Source organism: Dipodomys merriami, unplaced genomic scaffold (assembly GCF_024711535.1).
Source record: "Dipodomys merriami isolate MVZ:Mamm:240054 unplaced genomic scaffold, mDipMer1.0.p SCAF_4, whole genome shotgun sequence".
Lineage (NCBI taxonomy): Eukaryota > Metazoa > Chordata > Mammalia > Rodentia > Heteromyidae > Dipodomys > Dipodomys merriami.
The window spans coordinates 16,068,550-16,085,852 of NW_027205603.1; the positions used below are offsets into that span (position 1 = coordinate 16,068,550).

Genomic DNA, 17,303 nt, shown 5'->3' on the forward strand with positions numbered 1-17,303 from the left:
ACACACAAGACTGCAGAGAGGCATTTCCTTAAGGAAGCGCCATGGGACCTCTCCAGAGAATTCAGGAAAGATAGAAAGTTAGATGTGTTGCTGTGTTCATTGCTCAACTCGTAGCTTTGTGTTCCTGGACCTCCTTCGTGCCTGAGAAGTGCTTCATCAGGAAAAGGACAGGGACACCCTCAGAGGGAGCGGTGCTACCCCCAGAATTAATGGCTGCCACCCACGGTAGTTAGCAGGAGAGGGAAAGTTAAGTTTTTACATCTGATCAGAAAACCGACAGGGGCGCTTTGTGCCCTTGGCCCATTACGCTTGTGATGGAACCCCCCCTGCTTGCTCCCCAGCTCCCACCACTTTATCCACATACTGCTGGCTAGGGAGGAACGCCTCACCTACTGCCAGCCTCTGTCCAAGGTCCTGACCACCACTCTCAGCTCGGTCCTGGGGTTGCAGACAGGCCTGAGGCCCGCTCCACAGGCCATGTGTCACACGCGTGCTTTCTTCACGGATGAGCCTCTGTTCCCACTGAGGAGCCAGAGATCAGCAAAGGACACGGCCTGGGCCCCACCTCCCACGTGGCACCAGGCATTTCCCTTCCACCTGGCTGTCCGGCCTGAGAGCACATTGCCCCTGCCTTCTCGCCCCGGTTGTGTCTGTCCCCAGCCCTAGGAAAATGGCAGCATCACATAAAGAGTACATACCCATGTAGCATGACCTGTGAGTGAGTTCTAACCATTCCTCGCCACCCAGGCTCCTTTTCAGTCTACGTCTTGGCCTTTTGTTTGAATCTCACAAGCCTGTGCAAAGGTCAGAACTGAGATAATGGTAGTTTCCTTTCCATGTAACCAAGACATGAGGCTGGAGGGAGAGCTGCCAGGTGTCTGCAGAGGTGGCGGCCTCTGCTCCGGCCGGGGGCAGCCGGCTGGGGACAAGGAGGGCCACACACACAAGTCTCCCCACCCAGGGCAGCCGGGATGGAGAGACTGGCGTGCTGATTTTCCTACTAGGAATCAATCTCTCTTGGTCCAGCTTGGCTGAGCCAGATTGGCGTACAGAGTGTGTGAATTAATGTGTTCAGTTTGCTGTGCACAGACAGTGGGGAAGGACTGACCCCAAGGGGGAGGGGAGCACCCCCGCCCCCTTCCGCAGCCATCCTTCCGTCTATGTGGCCAGCTCGTGTCAGCTCTGTTAGCAGTCCACAGCCATAGTCACGCGGGAGGTGAGCGCCTCCAAGCAATGGGCTTTGTGCGTAGGCTCATCCCGAGTCCCCGCCCTCCCTGAGCGCTAGCAGCAGCTGGTGGGTTCTGTGGGTGGACTCAACCTTTTAGGTTCCGTGTGTGAGAGGCCAGGCAGTGTGCAGCTTCCCTGTAAGCACGGTCCTGCAGGTTTGCCCACGTGGTTCCAGGTGACAGCATGTCTTCTCTTCAAGGCCGAATGGGTCTCGTTGCCTGAGCCAGAACGTTTCTGTATTGGAGAGCAGAGGACAGTTATTAGTTTCAGTGGTATGTTTCTCTCTGTGTTGTGCTATGTTTCATTTGGTCCGGTATGGACAGAGTGCCTGAGGGATGTAGGCAGGGTCCGGAAGCTAGGGCTCAAGTGGCGAGTGAAACAGAGTTCTTGGCTGCAAGAAACTCTACCAATTTTCAGTTTAAATAAACAAAACAGCCAGCTGCATACTGCCTTGCTGTAAGCACCCTAGTGTGAAAGAGTAAAAGAACCCAACATGTCTGGTTCTGTTACAGAGACGGAGATGCATAGAGATGCATGCAGCCAGAGTTTCTTCTGCTCTTTTTTGTGGCTCTCCTCAACTGTCATGGTCTTCACAGACTGAGACAGTCTGCCTTTGCTTCACCATTTCCCCAAAGGCCCAACGTTCCAGCATTGCTCTTCTCCTCTTCTGATGTTCCATGCATTTATTTCTTAGGCTGTGTTTCGTATTGGGTTGTTTTTATCATGATCTGTTTCCAGGAGTATGCTAGCCAGGTGAAAGGGGAAAAAAGAAAACTTAAGATTCGTCTTCATTTTTCCTGACTGCTTTTTAGAAATGATTACATTTCAAAGTACAAGGAAACGAATGGATGCTTTCAAATGGTTTGTCCGTGGTTTACTTTCAAATGCTATTCACAAATAATCTGCAGTTATTTTGCTTAATTAATTTCCATTAGATGGATGGCTTAGTTGGTGGCCTGGTCACAGACTTGGTAGCAAACCTTCCTCTCAGAAAGTTGGTCTACATCTCCGCAGAAACCCTAGTGAGATGAACGCCATCTTGCTCCTTCCGCCCAAGGAAATGGCCCTTCCCTGAATGTAACCTGCTCAGCCTCCCTCCCCAGGAGCCCAGGGAGCTCACCCACACGCTGACGCGTCGCTCTATTCACAGATCTGGGTCCACAGCGCCCACAATGCCAGTGGCTATTTTACGATTTACGGAGATGAATCTCTCCAGTCGGATCACTTCAACTCCCGGCTGAGTTTTGGAGACACCCAGACCATCTGGGCCCGGACTGGCTACCTGGGCTTCCTGCGGAGGACGGAGCTCACGGATGCGAGCGGAGGTGAGTGGCTGCTGCGTAGCCGGCAGAGGCTGGGTTTGCCCGGAGCAGGGAAGACAGCCTGAGGCGTGAGAGGCCGGCCCCAAAGGACAAGTGCACGGCTGCAGCCACCAAGCAGATGTGTCCCACGAGGGGAAGCTGTCTGCCTGTCCGTCCTGAGAGCTGAGTGCAAAGCCAGAAAGGAACCCTGCTAAGCAGAGGCCACAGCATTTCTGTGGCAGCATGCCCCGAGGTCACTCCTGCCACATTTGGGGAAAAGAACGAGAATATTCTGGTGTGCCATTTACATTCTGGGCATGCTACACTGGTCTCTTAGCCCGTGCTGCGCGGCACGCGCGGATAGAAGTGTTAAGAAATGGGGGCGCCTGCTGTCCCTCAAGAAGGGCCAGGAAGCCGGGCGCTGGTGGCTCACGCCTGTAATCCTAGCTACTCAGGAGGCTGAGATCTGAGGATCGCGGTTCAAAGCCAGCCCGGGCAAGAAAGACTGTGAGACTCCTATCTCCAATAAACCACCAGAAAACCGGAAGTGGCGCTGTAGCTCAAGTGGTAGAGCGCTCGCCTTGAGCTGAAGAGCTGAGGGTCAACGCCCAGGCCCAGAGTTCAAGCCCCACGACCGACAAAAAAAAAAAAAGAAGGGCCAGGAGCGTCCCTCCCTGCAAAGCTTGGAGACGGCAGGGCATTGCTTCCCCTTCCCACGTCTCTGGTCCTTGAAAAATGATGTGACTCCCCCCTTGCTCCAGGAATGGGGAGTTTGTAGTGAGCAGAATCCTGTGTAAGATGAAACTAAGTTTTGTGCCAAGTATGGTGGCCTATACCTGTCTCAGTCATGCAGGAGGCATATGCAGAGGACCACAGTCCAAGGCTGACCCTAAACACAAAAAAGTGAAGCCCTGGCTAATAAATAAGGTCTGGGGGCTGGCAGAAGTGGTAGAGCGCCTGCCTGCTGAGTGTGAGGCCCAGTACTGCACAGAAGACTTCTGGGCTCCTTGTGCTGAGGAGATTCATCAGCTCCGCTCGCTCCTCCCTCTGCCTGGGACCCATGCAACAAAACACTGACATGACGGAGTTGGGCAGAGGGAGTGTGGTGGGGGGAGGGGTGACCCGGGGTGGCATGGCCTGGGCAGGGCCAGTGAGTGGGTGTCATGGTGCAGTGTGCCAACGCTGATCCAGGCAGAGACTGAGTCCTCCAACAAGACAGCACCACTTAGAGAAGGGAAGGTAGCATCTGTGCACCCGGCCTGGTCTTGGGAGACACAGACTTCTCAGGGATAGCACACCTAGCCCCCATCCCGCCCAGGGATCCCCTGTCTGTGCACCGCCGTGTCACCCTGGGGGGCACACGGCCCCGCTCACCGCTTTCCTCCCCTCAGAGCGCCATGACGCGCTCTACGTGGTGGGGGCCCTGGACGAAGCCATGGAGCTGCGGGGGATGAGGTACCACCCAATTGACATCGAGACCTCTGTCATCAGAGCACACAAAAGCGTCACAGAGTGGTAAGGGAGGGGACAGGGAGGACAGGAGGGACCAGGGAGGAACGGCGGGGGAGGGGGGGGGAGACGACAAGGGAGGGACAGGAAGGGCCGGGGCAAGGGGCAGGGGAGGACAAGGGAGGGACAGGAAGGATGGGGAGGGACAGTGGGCTGGAGGCGGCTGGGGTTGCCCTGTGGATGTGAGGTGAATCAGACGGCGGCTGTGGCCATTGGTCCACGGCCTCCCCCGGTGCCCACCGCTCTCTTCTCTCCTGGCAGCGCGGTGTTCACCTGGACAAACCTGCTGGTGGTGGTGGTGGAGCTGGATGGGTCAGAGCAGGAAGCCCTGGACCTGGTCCCGCTGGTGACCAACGTGGTGCTGGAGGAGCACTATCTGGTCGTGGGGGTGGTGGTGGTGGTGGACATCGGGGTGATCCCCATCAACTCCCGAGGGGAGAAGCAGCGCATGCACCTGCGCGATGGCTTCCTGGCGGACCAGCTCGACCCCATCTACGTGGCCTACAACATGTAGCCCCGCCCGGCCTCTGCGGACTCCTGGAGGGACGCGGGCGGCATCTCAGTGTCCACCCAGGCATGCGGACAGGCGGGGCGTGGGGCCCAGTGCGGGGCAGGGAGCCGCCCTCTCGGAGCAGAAACCCCGGCGTGGAGATGAAATGTGAATTTACCACTGAATTTTGCTCAGAAGGACTTTGGATTACTGCCTTCAGTTTGTTGGAAACGCTCATTTCAAAAACTTCCTTTCTTTTCTTTTTTTTTTTTTAATGATCGGATAATAAGTGCTCTCTTCGTCAATGTGGGATTTTGTTAAGCCGAAATAGCGATTAAAAAAAAAAATTCTGCCCTCCAGATGGGTTCTTTTAAACAATTTATGTAGTGTGACAAAGAATTGTTTTCTCTGTTTTAATGTGTCATGAAATCTTAATGACATGGAAATGTTACTGATTTAAGCCATTCATTGCTAGATCTCACCCTTCTAGGAGAGTTTGTTGAGGTACGAGAAACCTAACAGGTAGCCTCGGGCAGCTGGGTCTTAGCCGTTTTGTCAGAGACGCGCTGAAAACAGAGGCCTGTGTCTGGCCTTGGCCGTGAGCATAGAACGAGAAGCGACTATAAATAAGGTGTATTTCGGCAACTATCTTGCAAATATCTTTGTACTAAACTGAAAAGATAAAATAAGTTAACTTCCTCAATATGTAATTATGTACAAAATGTTTAATTTATTTTGATCTCTTTAGAAGTATAAAAGAGAAAAACATTCAAGAATATTAAAGTCTTGTAATGTTTGCTAATATAAAAAAAGTGTTGTATTATCTTGCGTGGATAGTATCACAACAAATATATATATATGAAATATAAATTCACTAATGAAAAAAGGAGATTTTAAAGTTTAAATGCAGAACCTGTCACTTGCATGGTGCGCCTCCACTGTCCGCAGCCCCTCCCCCCACCGCGGCCCTCGCGAGCCATCACGGATTGCCACTCGCCCCCTCCACTCCCCAAGTTCCTTCTAGAACCCCAGACCAGTGAGGGGCGTGGCCACCACCACTAGGGCGGTGGTGGAGCTGAAGGCTCCTGTGCACCGTGTCTCCCTCTGCTGGGGCCGACAGTGAATGCGTTTGTGCCAGCCTGTGCCCACCACCTGTGGGCTTCCAGGCTGGCAAATGGCACTGTTTTCTTAGCTGCAAGAATTTGTTGCACAATATGGTTTTCTTTCTTTCTTTTTTTTTTTCTTTTTCTTTTTGTCAATGTCGCCTTTTTTTTGCTTCCTTGATATGAAAAGAATGACACTGTGTGGTCACATGTTCCGGGTTTCACTGAGCTGTCCTCTGCCGGCCACTATAGGAACGGACAGGACGTCCAGACAGCTTTGAGAGGAAGACGCTCCCATCATTGATGTCACCTCCCCTGAAGACGCAGCCACCTCTGTAAACCTCTGTCTCGGGGTCCTAGCTCACCCGCCTCCGGGACATCTAGAGGAGCTCTGGCATCCGCCTCCTGCTCCTATGCGGGAGCCACATCCCTGGTTTCTGTCCCTGCCTGGCACACCCTCTGATTTGCACAGCTCACCTGTGGGTTTATCCATTGAATCGGCCTGTGTGCAGTCAAGAATCAGCTTTCAGAGGAGTAAGACAGACTGGTTTTCCACTTGCCACCGTCTGGTCCTGCCCTCACTCTGGCTACTCAGATGCATGACAAAGACCACAGCTGAGCGGGATCTAGATTCTTCCTTGCCTGTGTTGTAGATGGTGTTCTTGCCTTTGTTTGATGCCGCTGCCGGTAAGCCCTTTGCTAACAGAGAGTTTTGTTTGACTTCTGAGATCCAAGGCAGATTATTTTTTAAAAAGTGGCACATTTTTAAAATTTTGTCTATATATGTGGAGAATAGTTCCATCTTTGCAAATCACTTGGTTTTTAAACTATTATTTGTTCTTGCTTTGTATGAGTATTTGTGTCCGTGCTTCAGACAAACATTCCTACAGCCTTCTGCTTCCTACCGGGAGAAAATCCCCACCGCACACAGACAAAAAAGACATTTTCTTACGCACTCACACCTTGTTTAAGGGGAAGTAGGTCTCAAACTTCAGATAGGACACTCCTCACTGAATATCCTTGCAACGTGCAGTGTCAGGAAGCCAAACAAATCTAGACGTCACTTCAAGCATAACTAACTTTCACCATATCAACTTCACACCCAAGGAGGGCGAGCGCTGCAGGGCAGCTGTGGAAGCGATACCAGCAGGTCTCTTCTGTATCCTGTCATCTCCCATGTTAAGAGTTTAGGGTCAAAGGAGTTGGTGGACTGGGCTCAAGTTTAGTTGTGCAAGCAAAAGGAGAGGAGACGCTTAGCTACCACCCGTCTCAGCAATAAAGAAGGATTGTTCGGTATTAGGAATTGTACTGTAGATAAAATCATTCATGAGAATGTAAAAAAAAATATATTTGTCTTGTGACCTTGTGCTTTTGAAGTCAGCCAAAACCATGTAATCAACTTGCACAAAAGAGGGTACACGATGAACGTTGAAACACAGACCTGATCCAACAGGAGCAGATTCCTTATGGTGCTTGTTTATTCTATATATTTAATCCTGCTTGACACTTTACCCAGGGGGAAAACGGTCCCTTTTATCAGTTGAATGTTAGCAGCGTTATTTCAGAGTGTGGGGACTGGTTAGAGAAGTTCATGTACTCAACCAACCACAGTTTCAAACAAAATTTTTATGTGCAAAGGACAGCAACCTTCTTGTATGTTCAACCACCAGTACGCTTTGTACATCTGTGATAACGCCTGTTTTATATTCAAATGAACAAATAAAAGCTTTTATTTTTGTTGCTCTGAAAATAGCAGTTTCTTAATGGGTACTGTGGAAAAGGGTCTGAGACAGACCACTTCCGTCCAGAGAGGAAGCAACGGCTCCAGGGAATGCGTCCCACTCCGTTTCCATAGTTTGCTGCAGAATTTAGGGCAGATAATCATACTTTGAGTCATCTCTGAGTTTTGATGTGGACATGTATTTGTAAGAAGTCCAATAGCAACAAATGTGTTGTGAAAGTCTTTAAAAAAATTTTTCAATGTGTTTGTTCACATTCTGCTGCAAGTGTGCAGATTATTGGTGTTGCTTTGGAGCACACGCGCAGCATGCAAATGTCTGCTGTGTGCCATGTCTGGGCTTCTTGTGCTGCCATGCTAGCACTGGTCACTGTTCCTGCCCAGTGCCTGGCTTCATCTGGTAGCCGGTGCCTCCAGTTTTTGCCCTTGATCTGAGGGTTCTTCAGAAAGCAATGGCTGGTTATCTGACTTCCAGCCTAAGGCTTATAAAAAGAAAAGCATGTGTCCGCATGGGCACACAGGCAGGGTGGAGTTTGGTCCACCTGTCTGTGTCCCTAGAACTCTTCTTGCCCCCTGACAGCTTCCGTCCAGGGCAGCGCCAGGTGATGCCGGCCAGCAGGCTGCATCCGCACACTGCCTCCATCCTTTGGTTTTACAGAGGCGGACTCCTGCTGCAAGGGTTGGCCAGATGCACCCAGTGAAACAGGCACTGCCGGGAAGCCCAGAGGACAGCCCTCCTACTGGTCAAATACAGTCGAGTTAATGAGAATCTCACCAGCAGAACCACACACACACACATACACTGTGTGCACATGATATGAGTGTACCTGTGTGCACGTACGCATGTGTGCATACATGCATGGGACAAGAGCCCCTGGCATTTCTCCCTGTGATGCCGCACTCTGCATTCTCATAGGCTGTGTCCTGAGATGCTCGGGGGCGTGCTCGTTGCGCCCTGGGAATGCTGGGACCTGTCTGCATGTGGAGGTCTCAGTCCGTGCCTCAGCTTGCAGGGTAGCAGGGCTGCTTGTGCAGGGGAAAGCTCCCGGCCAGAGGGTGCCTTCCCTGGCCCTGTGACTCCCATAATGCATCTCCTGAGCTACTGATGTACTGAACGTGTTGTTTTTATTCCAGAAAGCTATTGTGGGGTCCCAAAAGGCCTCCCTCTTAAACCCAGAGTTAATCTGTGGTGAGAACTTCTGGTGATGTCACCGTCATCCTCTCCCTGGGGAAAGGGGATCCTAGCACCCAGTGGGGAGTCTCCCACAGCTGCTCATTGGCTGTCTTCCATTGTTTTGCTAAGAAGGTGCTCTACTCCTTGCACAGCACCCCCAGTGCTTGTCATTACAGTTTCTTTTCAGATACAGTCTTGCATTTCTGCCCTGGGACCATCTCAGACTAGAATTCATCTCCCTATGCCCCTCAAGGCAAGGAATACAAGTATAACCCACTCCCTCACCTCGTTGAGATGCAGTCTTTCTAGCTGGGTCTTCAACCCCAATCCTGCCTTCACTTCCTATAGGTTTACATGCACCTCTGTTCCTGGCTGTTTTCGGTCTTTTGAGGTGATTCAATACACAAAATAATGATGAGACCAATACCGGGGGCCTTATTGGTGAGTGCTTGGGATTCATTGGCCCCAGCGCCCTCGTGACTGTTAAGTGGCCTCGTCGGTGTCTGCCTGTGGTCAGCCTGGACAGCTCACTTGGCCCCCCGCTTCCCTGAGGGGACTTCGGCCATGTGTCTGCTCCCACAGAGCTGCCCAAAGCACGCTCCCGGCCTTGCCTCCTGGTCATGAAGCTGGTCTCCACTCGGGGCTCAGCTGGGCCTGCATCTGAACCGGTCACGCAGCTGCTGCTCTCTGGGCTGGGCTTTGCTTTCTCTGCCCATTAAAGAAAGAAAAGACAGGAACATATTCAAAGCAGACAGCACGTGTTTATTCTGAAGCAAGAGGAAGGGAGCAAGAGGCCATTGAGTCCTCCCAAAGGCCGGTTTACAGTCCGAGGCTCCTCCCCTGCCTCCTCCGTGTGCTTCAAACCGATTGCTGGATGGCTTGTGTCCACACTGCCCCAGCTCCGGCCATTTTTGAGTGGGCACCCAGGGCATTATGGGAAAAAGCATCTTGAGTGGGAGTGCAGGGTACTATGGGAACAAGAAGCTCTATGATGGCCATATGTTATCTGCCCCTTGTTATAGCCAAGTTTTTATCTCTATCTACTAACCCTTCCCCTCATTATGATACACTGAGAACTGCAGTCAGGGTGGAAATGAGTAGGAAAGGGCAGCTTCTGTCACCACCTTGGAGATCTTGTTTTCTGTAAAAAACTACAAAGAATTCTTGGTCGATCTAGTCTGCCAAGCCACGGCCTCCTTCATGATACAGGAGCAGAATGGTTGCTGCTCTCCGATGGTATAAAGTCGGGAGCAGCAAGGGCAGTTACAATGGGGTAATTATGAACTTATTGACAAAATAAAAATGAAGGCCACTCAGGAGTACAAGCAGCCTGGGCGCCCAGCTACTGAGCATTTGCTGACAAGAAGCCGCACGGCTCTTAGAGATGGCCGTTTTGGCTCCCCAAGCTCGTAGAAGCCTGAGGAGGCCAGGCAGGCACTAGTGGATCACACTAGAGACTCACGGTTCAAAGCCAGCCAGAGCAGGAAAGTCCATGAGACTCTGAACTCCAGTAAACTACTCAGAAAAGGCTGGAAGTGTGCTATGGCTCAAGTGGTAGAGCACTAACTTGGAGCAGAAGCAGCTCAGAGACAGCGCCCAGGACCAGCAAAAGACCAAGCAGCAGCAGCAGCAGCCTGAGCAGTTTTCTTCTCATTGCCCTCTCTGCCTCCTCACGCTTCACTAAGAACAGCTATGGTGGGCTCCACGGCTGACTCACAAAAGCCGCTCGGGGCTGTCCCAGAGATGAAAGAAGTTTGTTTCCCATACAGAACTTCAGTCCATTCAGCTGTCCTCAAGGGAACTAATTCCAACAGTCAGACTGTATCGTCCCACCCCAGGGATCAGGACTGAGAGGATTTGGAATGCAATGTCACCCTACTTTATAGAGGGGACCCAGGACTGCCAAAGGAAGCCACTGCCAAGGGAGGTCAGAGAAAAGTACCCGAAAACCTGTGGTGGGGACTGGAGGGTGGCTGCGTGAATGGCAGAGACCAGCTGCCAAGTCCTGGCCTCCCCAGGAGGCCTGAGGCCTGAGGCCCACGTCCATGCAGCAGTGCAAGTGTTGTGCTGCTCTGCCCAGAGGAGTCTGTGCATCACAGGTGAGGTACTGGCCTCCCCAGCCAGGGGAAGAAGGGCCTCAGCCACTGCCTGGCTGCCACTCCTGGTGGGGACAACCGGTGGAAGAAGGAGCGGACTGCAAGGAGGGTGTGCTCTGGTTTCCCGAGGGAGAAAACCCTTCATTAAGAAGAAAGAAGAGGAGGGAAGAAGAGGAAGAAAAAAGGGGGGCTGTGCCAGGAAGTTTGGCTACCACTAATTGGCCAGAAGGCTCTCCCTGAAGACTGGAGCTGTTAGAACTCCAGTAACTCACGGCTATTACAGTGCTGGGTGTCAGGTTTTGACAACTTTGTTGTCTTCTCGAGCCCCACGTTGTACAGCAAAATGTCACGCGTGAGGCTTGTGTGAGTGGATGTGATCCTGGTTCTCCTATAGCATAGTCAGCAGCAGCACAGGTGGTCATAGTCGGGCATCAAGGTTTTAATATACGGGAGAATGGGCAACAAGGTTTTTCTTCGCTTGGCCACAGCTCTCGATGTCCTCCCCTTCTACCTTGCTCTAATTTCCTGGACACAGTAGAATCCCTTGAAATGACGATTCCCCCAACATGCCCACACCAGGCAGGAAAGGATTTCCAATTCATCAGCAAAACGCTGGAAGTGAACAATGCTTTAAGTGGTAGAGCCTCAGCCTTGAGTGAACAAGCTAAGGGATAGTGCCCCAGCACCAGCATGTGTGTGCGTGTGTTCCACACACGCACGCACATACAATCTCAATTTGCTCTCAGGGTGGAGGAGACAAGAAGGTAGAAGGGTTGGAGATGGAGAGCTGTGAACCAAGACAAACCCTGCTCTCCACTCGTCACGTGCATTAGAACCCGGACTCCAACAGCCACGCCATTCCTTCAGCTTCAACTCATGTGGAAGCCAAGGTGCTTCTTGTGCATCTGTTCCAGAGCGTTCCCGCCTCCTGCCTCCCGGCCCTCAGCTCAGCCCGCGCATGCTCAGCCCGCACCACCTGTGCTTCATTGTAAAGTTCTCTGAGCGCTAGGTCGGGTTGCAGCTGTCATCCGGCCTTGTTTTTTTTTAGCTATCACACAGGACAGCTGTGTAATCCCTGGAGAACCGCTTCCCATGCAGGAGGTGGCGGGGACAGCCCCGTGGGAGCACTCGGGGCTGTCTCTTGAGTCATGGAATGCCTGCTTGAATGGCCCTGGCTCCAGCAGGAGGCCGTCAGCAGGGGACTGAAGGACAGTAAAGGCCAGTGCAGCCCAGCCAGGCCCCGTCTGCTGTCTGGCCCGTCTGTCCTTTTGCTTAGGAGCAAATTGCAAGGATGCGGCACCATGCCCTCATCTCCTGGAAACAGGAGGATTCCCTTAAATGTCAGGCTTCCCTTTTGCAAGGACGCAGTTCAAAAGGCCCTGCCATTGGCAGAAGCTAACAGGTTCGCCATTAGCATCTGACTGCACTAGCTTGATGCTGAGTCCCCTGAGAAGCAACAGTGGAAAAGACTCCTGCAATGCGAACGAGCCCCTGATGGAGGCATCAAGGCAAACCCTTGAGTGTTGGCGTGTTCAAGTATTTTGTGTTGTTGCTGGGTGCCTGTGGCTCATGTCTGTAATCCTAGCTACTCAGGAGGCTGAGATCTGAGGATCGCGGTTCAAATCAGCCCAAGCAGGAAAGTCTGTGAGACTCTTAGCTCCAGTTAACCACCAAAAAGCCACAAGTGGAACTGTGGCTCAAGCAGTAGTCATGAGCAAAAAAACTGAGACAGCTCCCAGGCCCTGAGTTCAAATCCTAGGACCACCCTCACCCCCTAAAAAAAACTGTGTTGTTTATATAGTAGTGACTTATAGAGGTCCCTTTCTATAGAACTGTCTACTTCCCCACCACCTCCAGAGTGCTGCCCTGGAACTCAGCCTCCATTTTCCCAGTCTGTCTTCCCAGCTGTCTTTAGTACACCTCAATCACACAGGGCTCCTGGGCCTTGTTCAGAGAGGGCAGTCAGTGGCATCTGTTTCGGAACTGTTGTTCCCCTTAATTTTGCTTCACTAATTCCACTGGGCCAGTGTTTGTGTGCGTGCTGGGCTAGTGTTTGTGCGTGTGCTAGGCCAGTGTGTGTGCTAGGCCAGTGTTTGTGCGCACACTGGCACTGGGGTTTTAGCTCAGGGCCTCACATTCTCAGTTTTTTCACTCGATGCTGGTGCTCTAGCAGTGGAGCTACAGCTGTACTTCCAGCTCTTTGCTGATTAATTGGAGGCAACAATCTCACAGACCTCCTCCCTGCCCCGTCCATGCTGGCCTTGAACTTCTAACCTCTGATCTCAGCCTCCTTAACAGCTAAGATCACAGCCATGAGCCGCCAGCCAGTGCCTTGCTAGGTCAGAAATTCTTAACCTGAAGAGAATTCTGCATGTTAGGAAACGTGTAGGCATGAGCACATTTCCTGAATGGTCCACTGTGCTTCCTTTCCCAGGTCTCGAAGGACCAGCCACTGCCAGGGTAGAACTCCAGAGTCGGGAAGGGACTGAGCATTGGGCTAAGGTCAAGGCTGGGAAGGACTGAGTGGAGGCTACAGACAAGGAGAAAGACACAATGTGCTCAGTGGCCCGGTCAGAGGGAGGAAGCATTGGAGTCTACCCTGAACTGAGGTTAGAGCCCTCCCAACCCCCTCCCCCCCCAGTAAAAGTGAAGGAATTCTGTCGCACACAGTAATTTAAAGTAAAACTAGGCTCCAGAGGTGGCCAGGCCTTGCTGGTCAGGGTGAGGTGCAGCTGTGTTGGGTTTGGTACAGAGGAGTGGACTAAATCAATAGCTTGTTGGAGCGAGCGTTTTTTTTAAATACATTTATTAACCAATGTTAACACATTAAATGAATCTATATATTGCTAGTCAGAGCAGCTTACAAAATGCCAGAATGCGTCATAGAACCGGACAGCCACCATGGTAATTACAATGTGCATAGTGGCTAAGCTCCACACTTTGATACAGCTTTACGATTGCAGAAAATTTTCAGTAATGATTCCTAAAACAATCAGTTGTAATTTTTACCTAAAACTTTTACAAAACCAGGCCACAATCTTTTTTTAAATTTTTTTTTAAACACACAGTTTCACGCTGTAGTAACTTGGAAATGTGCAACCCCGTCAACAGAGACAAAAAAAAAAAAAAAAAGCCAAAGGAACACGAATCTCACGTTCATGCAGCTATCAGGTAAATATTACATACTCTGGAATGATTTTACACCAAAAATAGTTCCACAATAACTTGCTCTCATAGGGGTGGATCGAAGTTTTAAAACTTGAAAATCAACCAAAGGTGGCCAGGTGTTCTTGGTTGCTCGGCCTTGCTGCCGAGCTCCTCAGCGAGGAGGGGCGGGGGCCCGGAGCCCGGAGCCTGGCAGCCAGGCCCGTGCAGTGCAGGCCGGGCACCAGCTGGCACAGCCGGTCGGTTGGGGAATTCAGTACAGGGACCAATGATGAGATGTCCTAGAAGGCTGGCTATGCTTTCGTCTTTAGAGTGACCTGACAAACTGGAGAAAACTTTTTTAAAAGGCTTTTCTCCCGATCCATTCACTTGCACTGTGAGTTCACTGCTTTAATAAATATCAAAGGTCTAAATAAATATTTACAAATTATTCCTCTAATCTCAAAAACAAAAACAAAAAAAAGTAACTAAATGGTAAGTGAGAATTTGACTTGGTCTAAGTTCAGTCTTGGGGAGAAAAACCACACATAGCTTGGGAAATATGTTTAAAGAAAAGCAATTTAGGTGTTTCCTGGCTGTACTTTATATCTCTATATGTATATATATATAAAAAAAAGTCCTTATTCAACTATCGATCCATTCCTATTGGTAATGCTTCTTAATCAGACATTCCGCAAAATACAGACTTTTTACAAATCACGTCATCTGTAATACGAGGAAACGGACATGCACTCTTCCTCCGGTGCGCGGCGGGTCCCGGTGGGCAAGCCGGCCCGGGCTCAGGGCTCAGGGCTCGCTCTCCTTCCAGGGCAGGCGGCTCCCGCACCAGCCATGCCGGGCACTAGGCAGTTAGGATGGCGATCGGGAGGGGTGGGAAGCGTTGAAGAAATTTGTATGCCTCATCTTAAGAATTCCACATATGGGTACAGGTAGTTTTTGGCTTTTTCTTTTTTCGCTTTGCTATTTATCTTGTTACAAGCACTCATGTTAGGACAAAGGATGAAATGTGCAAACTTTAAAATTCTTTTAAATATTCATTTTTTTCTCTAAGATCCAGCTCAGTAAAAGATTACCCCCAGTTCCCTGCAACTTTTAAACTACAAGATCAAAGCTAGTAATTTGTTATAAAAGTTATATATTGAAAAGAAATAATGAAAAGAAACACAATTGGGAAATATTTAAGAAAACATACGCAGGCCGAGCCCTGCGGTGTCCACCCTGTTCCCTAAATTCGGTCACCCCCCGCTGGCACAGCCAGCAGACGCGCCGCGGCAGCGGGGGCTGCACAGGACCAGCTCCACCAGGGCAAGAGAAGTGTCACATCAGGTAGTATGTTTGATTTCTGAAACAGTTCTGAGTTCTCATGTTCAGGTCCACGCTAAACGTGTCTTGGTTCAACTCGCTTGTGTTCACCTGGTTTTAAAGATCTGTTGTCTAAAGGTTAAAATCTCTGTAAAACCTAAAAATGTTTCCAAATTTGCTGAAAATGCAACAAATTCTCAATTAAAATTTATTTAAAATAAGACCCTCCACTGATGTTACTTTCACCCCCTGAAAACTCCGGAGGAGCGTTAACGAAAGATTTTTAAACTACTGTGCAAAATTTCTTCACGAAAAGTGTTTAAAGGCTGGTGCAAATGGGAAGCGAACTCGGAACAATTTGGCTTCTTGGAAACAAAAACCGCGGTGTCTGAGGAGCGCGGGCGAGGGCGGCCGGCCGGGGCTTCATCTTTTCCGGCGGCAGGTGCGCTTGTGCTCCGCGTGCCAGTGCTCCTGCTGGCACTTGATGGAGCAGTACGACGTGTTCCAGCAGCAGTGGTACATGGCCTCCTCCTCGCAGTTGTAGCACTGCAGGGAAGCAGAGGCGTGGGTTAGGACAGCGGGGCTCTGGGCCTACCCACACCTCCCGGCTGGAGCAGGCAGCAGGGGGATCTGCTCCAGCCTGTGCCAGCACCCCTGAGCACCCCTGCACTGCTTCCCCACCACCGCCTCTCTGCTCATCTGGACAGATCTCTCTCTCTCTCTCTCTGCAAGCTGGGGCAGAAGGTGCGGAGGGAGGAGACACAGCGAAGCCCCGCACGCTGAGCTGCGCAACAGATTCCCAGCACTTGGCTGGATGGTTGGGGGATGGAGAAGTAAAGGCTGAGCTGTGAGCCGCGGGCGGGAGAGCACAGGCCCGGCAGCAGTCTGTGTCCACGCGCAGATGGGTCTAGAAGTCTGGTTTAAAAAGGGTCCTGTAATTTCCTTCTCGATCATGCGTTCTGTTCTTTGGTGTCTGTGACACCCACAGAGGCCCTGTGTGAAGTGCTGCTCAGCACAGCACGAGTGCAACTCTCTCTGATAACCCCTAGCTCTGGGACTAGACTCTGGGGCTTGGGCCCCAGTGCTCATGCGACTTCACACTAAGTTTACTGACTTCCTTTTCACCTATAAACAACAGCAGCACCATCTTCCCGCCCTCCTGCCCCATCCCGTCTGCTTCTCCTGGATTCCTCTCTCTCTCTGCAGCTACACCAACGACCCAGAGTTTCACCATAGTCCTCCTCTCTCATCTTAACATCTGTTTGCCTCGTGTGTGTGTGTGTGTGTGTGTGTGTGTGTGTGTGTGTGTGTGTGTGTGTGTGTGTGTGTGTGTGTGTGTGTGTGTGTGTGTGTATGCACGCGTGCCAGTATCAGGACTTGAACAAGGCCTCAACATTCTGCTTGCTGGTGACTGGTAATCTACCACTTAAGCCACACCTCTATTCTAGCACTTGGCTGGAGCAGTCTTGCAGCAATTTCTGTCCTAGCTTTGAACTTCAATCCTCTGATCTCCATCCTGAGTAGCTAGGATTACAGGCATGCCCAACACCAGCTGCACACCTAGTGTGTGGCGCCCAACATGCTCACACGCTCTCACCCTCGGTCCCGAGTGATGCTCAGTCACATGACCACCTGCAGGTGAAAGGTGAGGGGACTGGAATTTGGGAGGGGGGGGAGTGGGGTTTGCTAGGGCAGGCACTCCACCGCGTGAGCCTCACCCCCAGGCCTTTTTGCCTTTGTTATTTTCCCAGTAGGCTCATAATTTTTCCTGGGGCATCATTGAACCTTGAGCCTCTCGATCTCCACCTACTAAGTAGCTAAAACTGTAGATTTCGGCCACCATGCCCAGATAATAAAAAATGTTAAATCAACTTAAGTTGACAACTTTACAGTTGGTCTCATTTGGAAAAATAATTGCTACACACGCCCCGTACACCTTCCCAAGTGTTTTGTCACACTCGTGGTATGCTTTCTGGAACATGTAAGAAGAGAATGGAGATAGTTACCCACTGCTTCTTCTTGGTCTGGGAAATGAGTTGCTTGTGCTGTGTCGCTAGCTTCTTGATCTCTTCTACAAACTCTTCTTTGCATTTTTCCTTTACTTGCTTACACTTCCTGTCCATCTCACCCTGCATGTTGGCGACCGCCTTATTTACGGCTTGTCTCTTCTCTTCCTCCATTTCAGATCGCAGCTGCAA

The 17,303-nt window shown here is 51.0% G+C and overlaps 2 protein-coding genes across 16 annotated transcripts in view; one reads left to right on the forward strand and one right to left on the reverse strand.

The window, feature by feature from the left end:
• Positions 1 to 7,380, forward strand: part of Dip2c (disco interacting protein 2 homolog C) — a 309,177-nt gene extending 301,797 nt beyond the window's left edge. For all 4 annotated transcript variants that reach the window (XM_069990590.1, XM_069990591.1, XM_069990592.1 and 1 more), the window contains 3 exons: positions 2,378 to 2,552; positions 3,920 to 4,043; positions 4,299 to 7,380. In XM_069990590.1, coding sequence (XP_069846691.1) covers positions 2,378 to 2,552; positions 3,920 to 4,043; positions 4,299 to 4,551 — 552 coding nt within the window. In that variant the 3' untranslated portion in view covers positions 4,552 to 7,380. The remainder of the gene's footprint in view (positions 1 to 2,377; positions 2,553 to 3,919; positions 4,044 to 4,298) is intronic.
• Positions 7,381 to 13,432: 6,052 nt separating this feature from the next.
• Positions 13,433 to 17,303, reverse strand: part of Zmynd11 (zinc finger MYND-type containing 11) — a 96,848-nt gene continuing 92,977 nt past the window's right edge. For 11 of the 12 annotated variants that reach the window (XM_069990596.1, XM_069990597.1, XM_069990595.1 and 8 more), the window contains 2 exons: positions 17,112 to 17,297; positions 13,434 to 15,651 (listed from right to left, as the gene is read on the reverse strand). In XM_069990596.1, the coding sequence (XP_069846697.1) occupies positions 15,529 to 15,651; positions 17,112 to 17,297 (309 nt within the window). In that variant the 3' untranslated portion in view covers positions 13,434 to 15,528. Of the gene's footprint in view, positions 15,652 to 17,111; positions 17,298 to 17,303 lie in introns of all 12 variants that reach the window. The other variant, XM_069990598.1, reaches the window with a different exon arrangement.